This window comes from Asparagus officinalis, chromosome 1, assembly GCF_001876935.1.
Source record: "Asparagus officinalis chromosome 1, Aspof.V1, whole genome shotgun sequence".
In the NCBI taxonomy this organism is placed as follows: Eukaryota; Viridiplantae; Streptophyta; class Magnoliopsida; order Asparagales; family Asparagaceae; genus Asparagus; species Asparagus officinalis.
This window is the reverse complement of record NC_033794.1, coordinates 88,542,329-88,556,662: the sequence shown is the minus strand read 5'-3', so window position 1 is coordinate 88,556,662 and position 14,334 is coordinate 88,542,329. Positions and strand designations below refer to the sequence as shown.

At 37.0% G+C, this 14,334-nt stretch overlaps 1 protein-coding gene and 1 long non-coding RNA gene across 3 annotated transcripts; both read left to right on the top strand.

Moving 5' to 3' along the window:
* LOC109827411 (probable WRKY transcription factor 12) lies at window positions 1,586-8,372 on the top strand. Its single transcript, XM_020394427.1, has 3 exons — window positions 1,586-2,008; window positions 2,099-2,353; window positions 8,052-8,372. Exons 1-3 carry the CDS (start codon window positions 1,752-1,754, stop codon window positions 8,221-8,223), a joined length of 684 nt encoding a protein of 227 aa, XP_020250016.1. The 5' UTR covers window positions 1,586-1,751; the 3' UTR covers window positions 8,224-8,372.
* On the top strand, window positions 9,039-11,105 carry LOC109843148. Of its 2 annotated transcripts, none has more exons than XR_002247548.1 (3): window positions 9,039-9,111; window positions 9,285-9,344; window positions 10,947-11,105. It is a non-coding gene; the product is annotated as an uncharacterized LOC109843148 (long non-coding RNA). The 2 variants fall into 2 exon arrangements; XR_002247552.1 differs by lacking the exon at window positions 10,947-11,105 and adding an exon at window positions 9,725-9,920.

Here is a 14,334-nt window from a genome sequence, read left to right as displayed (position 1 = left end):
AAAAAAATAAAGATGTAGATCAAATGGTAAAGGAAATCAAGTTTGAGATATTGATATCAGTTCTCAATAGCCCCCTAGCCTCTTATTGGGATGAAGTGTAGTTTATGTTGTGTTATTTACTGTGGTTTGGCTAGATGTGCACATACCTGTGCATGTTTGTGCAATATGACTGAAGAGCACTTCCCTGTGCTTATCCGTGCTAACCCATCTGATGGATCTTGAAGACATAGCCCATCAACAATTTAAGGTCTGGCTTATATGTCCAATTTGCCTGCAGTGCACTTTCCTAAGCATCTTGTGCAAAAATTTCCTACCGTTCATCTTCTTGTGCATTTTCGTGGCAGTTTCTTCTGGTTCATTCATTGAGGAATGTTGTGGATCTTAGTCAACAATGTAGTGATTAGATGACAGTTGGAGCAAACCTTGTAAAGCTCAGTGTATCTCTATTGAGCTTAGTTTCCAGTTCGGTTGGAATCTCTCTTATATGATGAGATCCTTGATGTAATTACATTTTTCCAATTTGGTGATGAATATATCTTTTTCATTTACCAAAAAAAAAGATTACCCACGTTAAGTTTTAATTGACTTAACTACAGTTAGTTTAGACAGATTAGTCTTTTTAACAACATTTTTCGATTTTTATTACTTAAATGAAGGATAAAATAAGAAAAATGTCTAGTAAAAGAAAAGTTATAATGATTCATTTTTAAGGAAAAATTGTGTCAAATTCCAACTTTCAATGTGCCCTAGCCCCCCATATTTTTTTAATATACTGCAACCCTTTCTTTTTAAAAAAATTGTGTCCAGACCCCTCTATCATGATTCCAGCTCACGCCAGCGGATGATTAGACATGTCAGTTAGCTTAAATCCCAAATTTACCCATCTCTTTCTCATGTCAGCGGATGTTAACTCTTACAGTTAACATGTTAATTCTTACAGTTAACATGTTAACCGTAAGAGTTAACATGTTAACATGATAACCATGACCGTCGCCAGTCACGCGAAGTTCCTCGGGACGGCGCCGACGGCGGAGCGGGGAAGGGGGCAAAGGGGGACCGAAGGAGGAGGAGGGAGGTGCAGCGGGGGAGAGAGACGGGGGGAGGGAGGCGGGGGAGGTGCAGCGGGGTAGGGAGGCGGTGAGGAGGACGGAGCGAGGGAGGGAGGTGGAGATGGGGAAGGAGGTGGGGGAGGCGGTAGAGGAGGACTGAAGGAGAAGGATGATAAAATTGAGATTTTGGATGGAGTTTGCATTGAAACTTGGGGAGAGGGGCTTGAGCATAATTTTTTTAAAAAAATGAGGCTGCAGCACATTGTTAAAAGTTAAGACGCTGGGACACATTGAAAATTAAAATTTAGGGCCTCGAAACAATTTTCTCTTTTTTTATAAATACCTATGGTTTGAAGGTACATAAAGGAAAAACTCTATTAGTTATTACATATTTAAATATTTAATAACAAACATATATAAATGACAAGGTTATTTTTGTCCAAAAGCAAGAAGAAAGGCATCTTTCTTCAACTATCCATCATGTCACTATTCTTTTCATCCAAACACTAAATCAATATTCAAAACCATAATTTCTACAAACTCGTGTATTCAAAACCCATGACTCTATTTCCTAACTCCATTTACCAAACATAGCTTTAGCTTTCACCACATTCTTTTTTGCCACATACGAGACAGGGAGATCTAAAGGTAGAAGATAAAATAAAGAGTTGGAGAAGAAATAAGGAAACAAAAGAAAGTGAGATGCGGCCTTCCACTACTAGTTTCATGCCGATCAACGAAGGGTTGGTGGAGAGTCAAGAAACCTCCCACATGAGCTTCTTCTCCCAACCCTCTCCCCTCCCTCATCCTCATCTTTCCTTTCCTCTTTATGGCCTCCAAAACTCTTTGGAAACCCTAGCTCCTCCTAGGGTTAATGGAGTTGTAGAGTTCTCTTCCAATCTAAAGGACCTTGGATCTTCATTTTCAATCCAAGAGACAACTAGTACTATCAATCCTTTGTAAGCTAGCTCTTTATTCGATAGCTTATATAATCCCCTTATTATCTTTCTATGTATGGTATGGATCATGGCTCATGTTATCTTTTATAGGTCATCATCAACCAGGGAGGATGCTCACAATATTAGCAACAAGAGCAGCAATATTAGTACCATCAACAATAGAAGCTATAACGAGAATTTGTCATCAGTTGGAGCCAAGAGGATGAAGAAGGTGATGAAGGCAAGAAGAAAGGTGAGGGAGCCAAGGTTTTGCTTCAAGACCATGAGTGAAGTTGATGTGTTGGATGACGGATACAAGTGGAGGAAGTATGGACAAAAAGTTGTGAAGAACACCCAACATCCTAGGTATAATTTTATGAAATTTCCATTGCCCTCGGATGTCTTCTCTTCAATCTTAATTTGCATAGTTCTTTTGTTTTATGTTATGTTTAATTGCATGGTGCGGAACTATTGGTAGATTATGCGCTATGCATGAGCTTGCTTTGGGCAACCAGAAGATCCTTCACTTTTAGTCACGACTATCAAGGATGGTAATGCACTTGAGTATCCACATGCATGCATTGGTTAGCATGAAGCCAGTTTTGGAAATAATGATATTCTTTTTCTTGATTTGTTGTTTGTGGTCTTGGAGCTAGCAAGGTAATGTTTTATCTTTTCCCTTATAATAATGTATCTAATTCTACTCTGATAAATTTTGTTCCTTGGAAAAAACTTAATCACATTAAATTGCTGATTTTGATTAAAGTATGTAACCGAAAGATATCATAGGATTGGACTTTGTAATAAAGGCAAGATGATGTAGAGTCTTTGTGGTATAGATAAAAAAAAGGCGCTAGCTAACTCTAATACTAATATCAATGACACGAGGGGAGGGGGGGATGAAAAGAGAAACAGAGAAAAGGAGTACAAGGCATGTGACCTTCTCCTGCATGCCTCTGATTTAAATGGTCCCTAACATTAAGATCATTTGAGCAAAGAGAAAAGTCTGAACAATCAGAGGACATTGGTGTGGAAAAGACTTAATGACTTGTTATGAAGATGTTGATATTAGAGGTTAAATCCTTTAAACATTTTGTGTGGTATTCCTTGGTTTTATAATTATCTTCCCCCTCGCAAAGGTTTTTCCTTAACTTAGCCAGGTTCATGTTAGAAATATTAACACTTGCAGTGTCCCTGCCTGGAATTTATTTCTTAATTATTCGACAACTCATGATTTGATTAAGCAGATTTTCAAAGTGGTCCAATATTATTCCTATCGAGGGGGTAACTAGCTCTAGTTCTTTTGCCATAGCTTTCCTTGTCATATGTTTAAATCTTTTAAAATCCTTTATCAAGGTCCACGTGTATCTTCTAGCTAGATAGCTAGGGTTTCTTGCTCTCTTTTTCTGACTTGTTCTTAGTAGTATTTGTAACCTTGTTGTCAATCATCGCAGCTAGCTCCTCGATGTACGTACTACTGACTTCAAATCATTTACATTCAAATATTTTGCTTAATGTGCATTCATTTGCTTACTCGGAGGTTGGCATTTGTGTATTTTCTCCTTTATAAAAATTTTGTTTAGAGAATATGGTCAGTACAATTTCTAAGTAGCTAGCATAGTAGATATGGGAATCTTGTGATCAATGCATTATCAAACAAAGTGTCAGATATCAAAACAAGACCTTTAGAAAGGCCTAGAGTTGATGATCAATAGATATGATGATACATAGTGATGAGTATTTCATTATGAACCTATAGTAACCTATTACTGTTGGCCTTGTGATGTAATTATTACATATGATGAGTGAGAGGAGCTTGGAATGCTGTGGAAGTTTTGCGTATATAGTTAAGGGAAAAGACAATAAAGTTGCCTACCACACATATCCATGGTCTACTACTCATACTCTACTTTCTACTCCGTATATTTTTCACTTATGACATTCAGGCCTAATTTGTTTTAAAATAGATTGCTTCAATAGTGTGAAATGTGAGATTAACGAAGCATATATATGGGAAAATTTAATTTCCTCCATAGATATTTATGGTAACACTTAAACTCTCCCAACCAAATGCTTTATCAAAGCAAAACTTCCTCGAGCTAGAGCTAGCTTCTGTTGTGAGATGGAAGTAACTCTTCTGAGAAGAACATTAAAATCAAAATGTGGTGGCATGTTAGTAATCTATTTGGCAATAAATCTAGTAACAATTCCCATTGTCATTGGATTAATTTTCTTGATTAATTACATATGATATCTCATCTAGTAAAGCGTTTAATTAAATTGTCCTTTTTTAACCAAATGTCAACTGACAAACCCTTGAAGTATGAACCTACTAGATTTGCTGCAAATAGGAGCTAGGGAAGTATCTTAGCTTACTGTTTAAGCGGATGAGAGTAAGTAGAAACACTCCAAATTCCTCCTAGATCAGAAAGAGTCTACTGTTAAATTGTTTGATGAACCAATATTCAGACATTCCAGTTTAGTAAGTAAATGGCTAAAAAATGTTGACGGCTAATTTAGCTACTAAAGCAGCATTACTTACCTTGAGCTTAGAGTCACCAGATTTACATATTTGCACCAGTTCAAACAGTCCTCTTTTTTTTTCCATATATTTGACAGGAAAAAAGTCCTAATTTAGTTCATTAATCCGATGCTATATTTATATACATTCTTTATCTTAATAAATTTATGTATGCATGACTGGCTTTCATCTAAAAAAATTGTATCAAATTTGTCTTATTGTCAGAGATTTGTGTACAAGTAAGATATAACCATTTTAAGATTACATAGCCTTCCCATTATCATTGTTTAATCATTTGATTATAGAATTCTTAGTCATCCTACTCTAGTATTATTCGAATAGATTTTTTTTAAAGGAAATACTGAAATAGATTGGTGTAGTAGGTTAAAGAGGATCTTCACATGACATCTGTGAAATTTCTTCGATCAGGGTTCAAACAAATAATTCAATATAACTATGTAAGTCATTGAAATTTTACAGAATAGATCAGTTTTTTATTTGGATTTTCAATGTAAATCTTTTGGTGATGCACATTACATATCCAAGCTCTAGGAATTAGTAGTTGGAGGTTTTAAGCCTTTTCCATGAATGTTGTTTAATACTTAAAAATCAGAAATAATATATCAGTATTGTAGAATTTCTGAGGAGACATGTGAATGAGAACCCTAAAGCTATATTCTTGAGTTATATATCTAGTGAAGTTTCATATATAGTTACCCATTGTTTTTCTGATCTCTATAATTATCTTTTACCATATTTGTCTATACAGAAAATATATTTCTTATGTACTTGCTCTTTTAGATTCTCTATGTAGGCCTATATAATTGTAAAAAATTTAAGGTTGATATAGATAAAGATGTTTTTATTACTCCAAAGAATGTAACAAAACAAACGGAATGGTAATCTTTTAGCACTTTTGTAGCTTGCAATTTGTATCCTTTTCCTTTATCTTTTTTTTTTTGGAGAAAATAAATGGTCTCCAAATTATCAATTAAAAGATCTTCGATGAACCCACATTAATAAATACAAGTGAAGTTGAGTTTAACAACATGCGAGATTCCCTAGAAATAGCATGTACGCTCTAAAACTGTGATTTAGTAAATTTCTTGATCAGTTCCTAGTATAGTGTATATATGTACGTGCATAGGCCAATATAAATATACAACTTCATACTAAGGACACTTTACAATTTTCTAACTTCGCTGCATTTTGTCTGCACACGATACATATAGTGAAGTATATACATTATTTCTCTGGAAAGTGAGATGACACATTGAAACCGTTCTTTTTGTCTTGCTTGTAGTTAGAGCTGCAAATCATTTTTAACTGCATATATATACAACTTCAAATAGTGCAGTCTTTATGAGCTAGTGTTTGCTTTACGTATGATGCAGCTGTGGCTACTTTGTTGTGATCGTATACTCTTCTATTTAATTTTTTGATTGTTTTGTTAGACTGTTAGTAGTGAAACATAGAGTTTAGATCTACCAATTCCATATAAAATAAAAAGAGACAAAATAACTAACTTATCCTTAAAGTATTGATCAAGTTCTCCCTAAAGTATCAATATATCTATTTTGCCATTCAAACTATGATTGCGATCTCAATATAGTTATTTTATGAACATACTGTCAAATATTTAGCTGATTAATAATGTGTTAGTGTTTTTTTCCTTATGGGTTTTATCAGCTCTGTTTGCTTTCTCGCCACCGGCCGGCCCCCCCCCCCACCCACCCAAAAAAAAAAAAAAAAAAATCTTAACTACATTTGCCGCTAAACTTGTTACCTTCAACATGTTTTAGGAACTTAAAATCACTTTTAAATTGCATAAAATACAAGAAATGGAAAACAAAACAATAAATATCATTAATTTGTTAAATATTTGACTGTGGCTCACAAAATGATCATAGTTTAGGGTGGGGGGGGGGGGCTTAGATATTGATACTTTAGGGGGAAATTGAGAGTTCACCAATACTTTAAGGGGGATTTAATTATTTTATTAGAAAAAAGATACAGTTATTCTTAGATTTGAGGGAGAACTTATATGCTAGAATGATCACAAAGCTTTTATTAATTAGGGCTAATGCTGCTGGGTTTTTTTTTTTTTTTTTTTTTTCCCTGTACGCAGTTCCATTTGCACTATTTTAAAAGTAACTTTTTGTTCAAAATACAATGATGGAATATGGACATTAGAAATTAAACATCTTACTTTAGTATTCACACGGTTGAAACTGCATGTTGCTGGAACTCTATATATGCAAGTCGTTCCTAGTTAAAAACAAGTTGCACGTATTCTAATAAATAAATACTCAGTTTATTCTTAGCCAGACCCAAGCTAGTCATACACACAAGAAACTACCATCACGGTTCAACTTAAACAAAGCATTCAACATGAAAGCAAACAACCTTAGCATTGGCCACTGGCTAAGCAAACTCCCATTATGGAAGATGAGGGCCCTATTTGATCACATGACCAAGATAAGGCGCCTGGGACCAAAACATGTACGCATAGCCCTGACTCATTCAACCGACACAAGGAAATGAGTTTGTTCAGGTGACAAGTCCTTTCCATCCCCAATAACCTCTGGCTCTCTCACCCACTAGCTATCCTACAGCAAAATCATCTGACTAAAAAGTTTGATACTCAGTTGCAATCATTCCTTTGATTGAGAGCCTTAGCTAGTGGCCCGTCCTGTATCGATCATTTGAGAATCAAATTTGTTCTCACCCTTAATCCAAAGCCCCCCCTAGAGATAGGACCCCAAGACCTTGTCCTATGTCATAATCACTATGTTTGCCATAATTGATGGCTTTTGGAAAGGGACTAATATGCCACAATGTGTTGTTTGTGTCAGTACTACGTATAAAGATTATATTCCTCATGTTAGGATCCATTCCGTTTAAATGCAGAGTTTGGTTTAGAAGAAAGGACATAAGATGATACGTAGCCCCATGCTGAAAAACAACTAGATAAATACGTGCTTACACGTGCTTGGTCTCGTGACTTGGAACGGGTTTAATAATTTTTAGCCTAATATTGTTGGGTTCAGGTAGACTAGTCTAGCCATCTTAGTCATCTTCCTGCGTGTATGGGCCTTTCCGCCCTAACACCTCAAGTTTTAGTTAGGATTCTGCCCTTGCTTCTTTGCAACTCACGTAGTTTGATAGTGTTGAGAGGCTTGGCTTCTCTATATATGTAAGGTTTTCTGTTGTTGTAAGTCAGGGTTAAGGCAGATTAGTACATAATTTGGTCTGTGGAATCCCGAAACGGGGATATGATGTAGATTTTCTCGATCGATAAAGAAATCCAGTTCATCCCATGATATTTGTGATCTTCTTTATTGCCTTTTGGGGAGTAAAGTCCCCAACTTTTCATCACACCTTCAAAGTAATAACCCAGATTTCGATCCCTGTAAAGAGCACGCACCCTAGGGGAAACATGATGGAGTAAGTATAAACATTATTAACATCCGTCTTCATCTATAACTTCGAACTCCTTGATGCATTTGAATAGAATTTTAAGCGATTATTTTTTCTTTATAGGAGCTACTATAGGTGCACACAGGACAACTGCAGGGTGAAGAAGAGGGTGGAGCGGCTGGCTGAGGATGCGCGTATGGTGATCACTACGTACGAAGGGCGACATGCACATTCTCCGCCACGGGATGAGGATGAGAGCAACCAGGCTTCATCACATATTAACTTCTTTTGTTAGTAGATAGTTACGTGCATAGTTTATATTGTGCAATATTGTCGCTTATGTTATGTAATGAGAATAAATTGAGGCTCATGTTTGGGCCAAACAAGTCCAAGGTGCAGTATGTGAGGTGTGATATTGGATGAGTATATTGCTAAACTTTTTTTTGGGCAGCAATCTCTGAAAGAACATCTTCTTTCTGAGTTTTTGTTAAAGGGTAACGAGGGGTGTACTAGTTAATTGATAACATGGATGTTTAGAGTATAAGAATAATCCAAATTTCTGACCGTTCACCACTAGTACAAAACTGGTCTGCCCAAACAGTTATTAGAACCGTTTGGGCAAATCAAGATAGCCCAAACGGTTCAAACCGTTTGGGATAATAATTCCAAACGGTTTAAACCGTTTGGGAGTTTAGAAAAATCCATACGGAACATCCAAACGGATTTAACCGTTTGGGATATTTTATACCAAACAGGTAAACCTGTTTGGGAGTTTTGATGAATCCTACAAAATTGAAATTTCATTTCCCCGCTATATTTTCCCGTTCTCCCTCTGAACCCGCGATATTTCCCCAAAATTTTTCCCTAAAAACCGCCGCTCCCCCAAAATAGCCCCCCAGCGCGATATTTCCCCAAAATTTTGGAAGTCCGACCACGGCCTCTCGCTTCGCCACCGCTCCTCCGCCTCCGCCTCGTCGTCTACCGCTCCTCCGCCTCCGCCTCGTCCTCCACCGCTCCTCCACCTCGTCCTCCACAGCTCTCCGCCTTCTCCTCCACCGCTCCTCCGCCTCCTCCTCCACCGCTCCTCGCCTCCTCCTCCACCGCTACTCCGCCGCCTCCTCAATCGCCTCTCGATTCCACACGCTACTCAGCCGGAATGAGTCTTGTTGTTATGCTTAGTAAGGTATATTTTCCATTGTAAGGTAGATTTTTTTTTTAATTTAGTAAAAGGCTCTTCAATCTTTTCAGACCAAATTTACAATTATTAGCTCAAGTGGTGTTGGTTTGTGCATTGTTCAAGTGTGTGTGTGTGTGTTTGTTATCTGTATAGCTGATATTTTGGTGGTTGGGTTGCAGTATTCGGTGGATCAGTCGGCGGCTGAGAGGTTGAAGAAGATCTGTTCTGGTTGATGCCCGGTAAGTGCTTGATGAAATTACTCAGTTGGGTAATAATAAGATTTTTAGCAGTTTTGGATGATGAAGTAAGTTCAGATTGACTATTTGAAGTTTACAAGCATGAGCTTTTATGGTAGGAATGTAAATGACAGTTGAACTGAGCTGGATTTATTTATTTTGAGCTGTATACTCTTTATGTCAAATCTGGTGGATTAGCTTATGAATTCTGCTGCAAAATGATAATAATGAATACTGTTGTCTCAATTTTTTGTCGGCTTTCTGAATTCTTTTTCTTTCGTTTATCTGTAGATGAATAATTAGTCAAGTTAGAAGCCTTCATATTTCATTTTCAGCTTCAATTCAAGCTTATTTGCTCTATCCCTTATCCTGGTATTCCACAGCTATGTTAGAAGCCTTCATATTTCATTTGCAGCTTCTAATAGTCTCCTTACATGCTTAATCTGGGTAATTTTCTATCATTTATTGATGTTATCTTAATTTTCCATGAATGAACACATTCTGTATTCAGTCTTTTTCTCACAATGGCTGCTTACTCGTTTTCAGATAAATTCATCTCTTGAACATAATTTTCTTGAATGCTTGATATTTTACCTTTAAATTATAACTGATCTTATAACCATCTAGTGGAAACTTTCTGTTCATTTCATGGGCTATTATATGATCACATAATACTGTGGACATTTCTCCACTTCAGCCATCCTGCCTTTTGTAATGGGAGATGGGTTTTCTCACTCAAGTTGCTAGCACTACTGCCATACACAGTCCTTAATCACCACATTATAACTGCTAAATACTCAATTTCTTTTGATAAAGTACTTGCTTCTTTTGACACAACATGTAATCTCTAAGGATCTCATCCTTTTATATAAGCACTAGCCTATGTGTATTGATATCCATGAGTTACAAATGAAGAGTTGGCTTTTCTATTTCATGAAACTAGCTAGTTGGCGTTAAGTACTTTAGGTAGGTTGGGTTGGGTTAGCTGGCACACATCTTAGCCTAAATCCAACCTATCTAAAATTTGGTCAAGGTTTAAACTGTATCTTACTAAAAATGAAAACATTTGACCTTAAACTCAGGTTAAGTTTGAATTGTTTCATGGTCAGGTTTGATAACTTGTTAATTAATTTTAATTGGTATATAATCGGATTAGATTAGCATAAGACCCTAATCACCCCCCTCTAGGGTCTAACAATTTGTGTAGTTTTATTGAAGTTACTATTTAAAACATGCAGGAATATTTTATATACTGGTATATATCATCTAGCACATGCGTGAAATGTTTTTATCAAATTATCATTGTCAAGGGTAAGGGTTTAGTATAAATTTTTATTTTTTAAACATATGACAATAGATCAATATATCAATGTTGGAAGACCCCATTTCAGGTTGGTATTAGGCATTCAATCTTGAATGTGGTTTCATTATGGAAGTTTCAAAGAGTTTCAGGTCTGAGTTTCTCTTTCAGAATTTTAGTAAACCTTGTTACAAACATAGGATTTCTAGACGTTTCGGGCTCATGTTTAGAATTCTGCAGAATTTAAAGTTATTTATATTCTTGAAATGTTTTCTCTGTGCTGTAAATCTAGTATTGAGCTGCAGGCTACTGAGGCATTACTTCATGCTGATTCGATCCAAGCAATTGCCCCAGGACATCAAAGCTGCATCAGGACATCAAAGCTGCATCAGGTTAAGCAAGCATTCTGAAATTATTTTCATTTTTAGCATTTTCATATGTACATTATATATGTGTGTATTATCTGATTGGGAATAATTACTTTTTAGGAAAAAAATGGCGTCCAAAGTTGGCATAAAACGAGGAAAGGCAATTTGATGAAACTTGTGCAGATAATATCAGTAATTCAAAATGTGATGAGTACAACATTCATGTTCTATCTACTAGCATTTGGCCTGTTTGTTCTTAGGGAAGGTGAGGGGAAAGGCAGTCTATCAAGAATTTGCTCCAGGTTATGTTTCCAGTCGATGGTACTCACATTGAAACATGACTCATATACTCTTATAATTTTCATCTGTTATTCTGTTGCTTTCTTTTCCTTCTATGTAACGATGATGCTGCAATAAAACAAGGTCAGACGGTATTTAAATCTATCTCTTTATCGGTCGAATACTTTGTATCGTGTAGGAGCTGGTCATCGAAAAGGCAACCTCATTTTGGATATTAGAGACAAGTATATAATATTAGATGCTTTTCATTGTGAGATATTGAGTACATTGTGTATGTATATGTTTTGTCTCTAAGTATATTGAGTAAACATTGTGTATGAATATATAACATTGGATATTTAGCAAAGTATGAGAATATTTTGATTTCATTGTGATATGTTGAGTACTTATTATGTGAGATGTGTATATAAACATTTGAAACCGTTTCGGGGGAAAATAAATAAAAAAGCCAAAATTTTAAAACTATTAAAATAAATAGCCCAAACGGTTGAAACCGTTTGGGCTAATTTTCGCCCAAACGGTTTCAACCGTTTGGGCTAAAATTTGGCCCAAACGGTTGGAACCGTTTGGGCGATTTTTTGCCCAAACGGTTTCAACCGTTTGGGCAATATCCCAAACGGTTGTAACCGTTTGGGGTTTTGCCCAAACGGTTGCAACCGTTTGGGCGACCGTTGGGGACAATTCGTCCCCAACGGCTTTAGCCCAAACGGGTGTTTTACGTCTCCCAAACGGTTGGAACCGTTTGGGAGGGGGTTTTCCCAAACGGTTCCAACCGTTTGGGCAGACCAGTTTTGTACTAGTGATGCACATGGTATTAGAGGAATAAAATCCTGATTCTCTCTAATTATATAATGATGGAGGGTATGCAATTATCACGACCTTTATCATCCACTCCAATTATAGTGATTAAGAGTATGCAATGATCACATTCTTTATCATCCGCTCAAATTGCAATGGACAAGACTGCGATACGCTATAATATCTATTACATACACTATTATGTCATCCAGTCCAATTATCGCAATTTTTATTTGGAAGAATTCTTCAAGCATGTCTGGTTAGGTTCTGTTGCAACCTTGGAGAGTTCTTGCAAAAGCAAAATGGTTTAGAGATAGAGTTGATGTCACATCCAAGTTTGTTGGATTAATTGGTGTTGTGCGCAGTGGAACTCGAAAGCCAAATAGTGCACGAACAAGAACGAGTAAGATCACAACCAAAACACAAGCACAAATCACAATCACAACAAGACAAACCAAATTACGTGGTTCGTCAAGTTGCTTACGTCCACGGGGCAAGAAGAGAGGAGTTTTTACTATTAGAGATAAAGAGAATACAAATAGGGTTTACAATCTCATCAAAAACCCTCGAACAAAGCTCTTAAAATCTCTCACAAAATCTCTCTCAAAGGATGCACAATTCTCTCTCAAAAGTTGCTCAAAGTCGTCCTTAATTAACCCTAATTAATCATGTTTAGGGTTATATATCAACACGAAATGAAACGGGTAAGAAAACAAAGCCCAGGCTCAGACTCGAGTCGCGGTCGACCGCACTTGACTCCGTGGTCGATCGGACAAAATGATAGAAAACTCGTAAAATCGATTACAGGGTCCGCGGTCGACCGTACTTGACGTCGCGGTCGACCAGACAGAAATCCGAAAATGCACCATGTAGCGTGCACGTTTTCCGGTCGACCGCAGCTGATCTCGCGATCGACCGACAAGTTTCCAAACAGTTTCCTGCGTGTAATTTCCTGAACTTTTTCACTATTTCTTCAATTCTCCACCTCGGCAAAGTTTTTCCCAAAACTGACCCGACACAAAAAACAACCAAATATCCTACTTGTTACGTCCAGTAGGAAGTGGAGTGGATCCACGACAACGGACTCAATCCACAACAAGTTGGGAACCCAAACGAGAGCTTAAACAATCTCCCCCCATCAATATCAGTTAATCCAACCGGCTGCATCGAAAAGACTGCCTACGTATCCTCTTGCCCAATGAATCAAGCCAAATGTAGTTCACGCAAATGACCTCCAAAGGCCCTCAACATTAAAGAATTTTCAATAGCTCCAAACAATGACCAAACTTCACACCTGAGACACAACTTTGGTCAAAATATCTGCAGGGTTATCCATTGTGTGGATCTTCTCCAATATGACGTCTCCATCATCCAAAATATCATGAACAAAGTAGAATCTGACATCAATATGCTTCGTGTGTGCATGATAAACCTGGTTCTTTGCCAAATAGATAGCTGGTATTCTATCACAATATATCCGAATGGTCTCCTGTGCAATCTCTAAGTCCTCTAACAATCTATGCAACCACAAAGCCTCCTTAATAGCTTCAGTCACCGTCATATACTCCATCTATATAGTAAAGAGAGCCACTATAGACTGAAATGTACATCTCTAATATACCGGTGGTCCTACCAATATAAACACATATCTGAAGTAGACCGGTGCTTGTCAAGATCCCTTGCATAATCAGAATCCATATAGCAAATACAATCATGCCCAATTTTCTCATTCTTTTGAAATACCAAACCAACATCCACGGTGCCTTTAATATATCGTAAAATCAACTTCACGACCTCTAAATGACCCTTCCCAGGATCGTGCATGTACCTGGATACCATGCTCACAGCTTATGATAAATCTGACCTCGTACACACCATCGCATACATTAAACTACCCACCACACTGGAATATGAAACCTTTAACATATATTCTCTGTCTTCAACTGAAACAAGCGATATCAAAGCTGAAAGTTTAAAGTGGGGAGCCAACGGAGTACTCACTCACTTTGCATTTCTATCAAAGCTGAATTTCTTCAACATCTTCTGCAGATAACTCCTCTGTATAAGCTTCAATCTCCCATTCACCCTATCTCTCCCGATCTCTATACCCAATATCTTCTTAGCTTATCCAAGATCCTTCATCTCAAACTCGGATGATAGTTTTTTTAACTTTCGAATAGCCGAAGAATTTCTGGAAGCAATAAGCATATCATCAAAATATAATAAT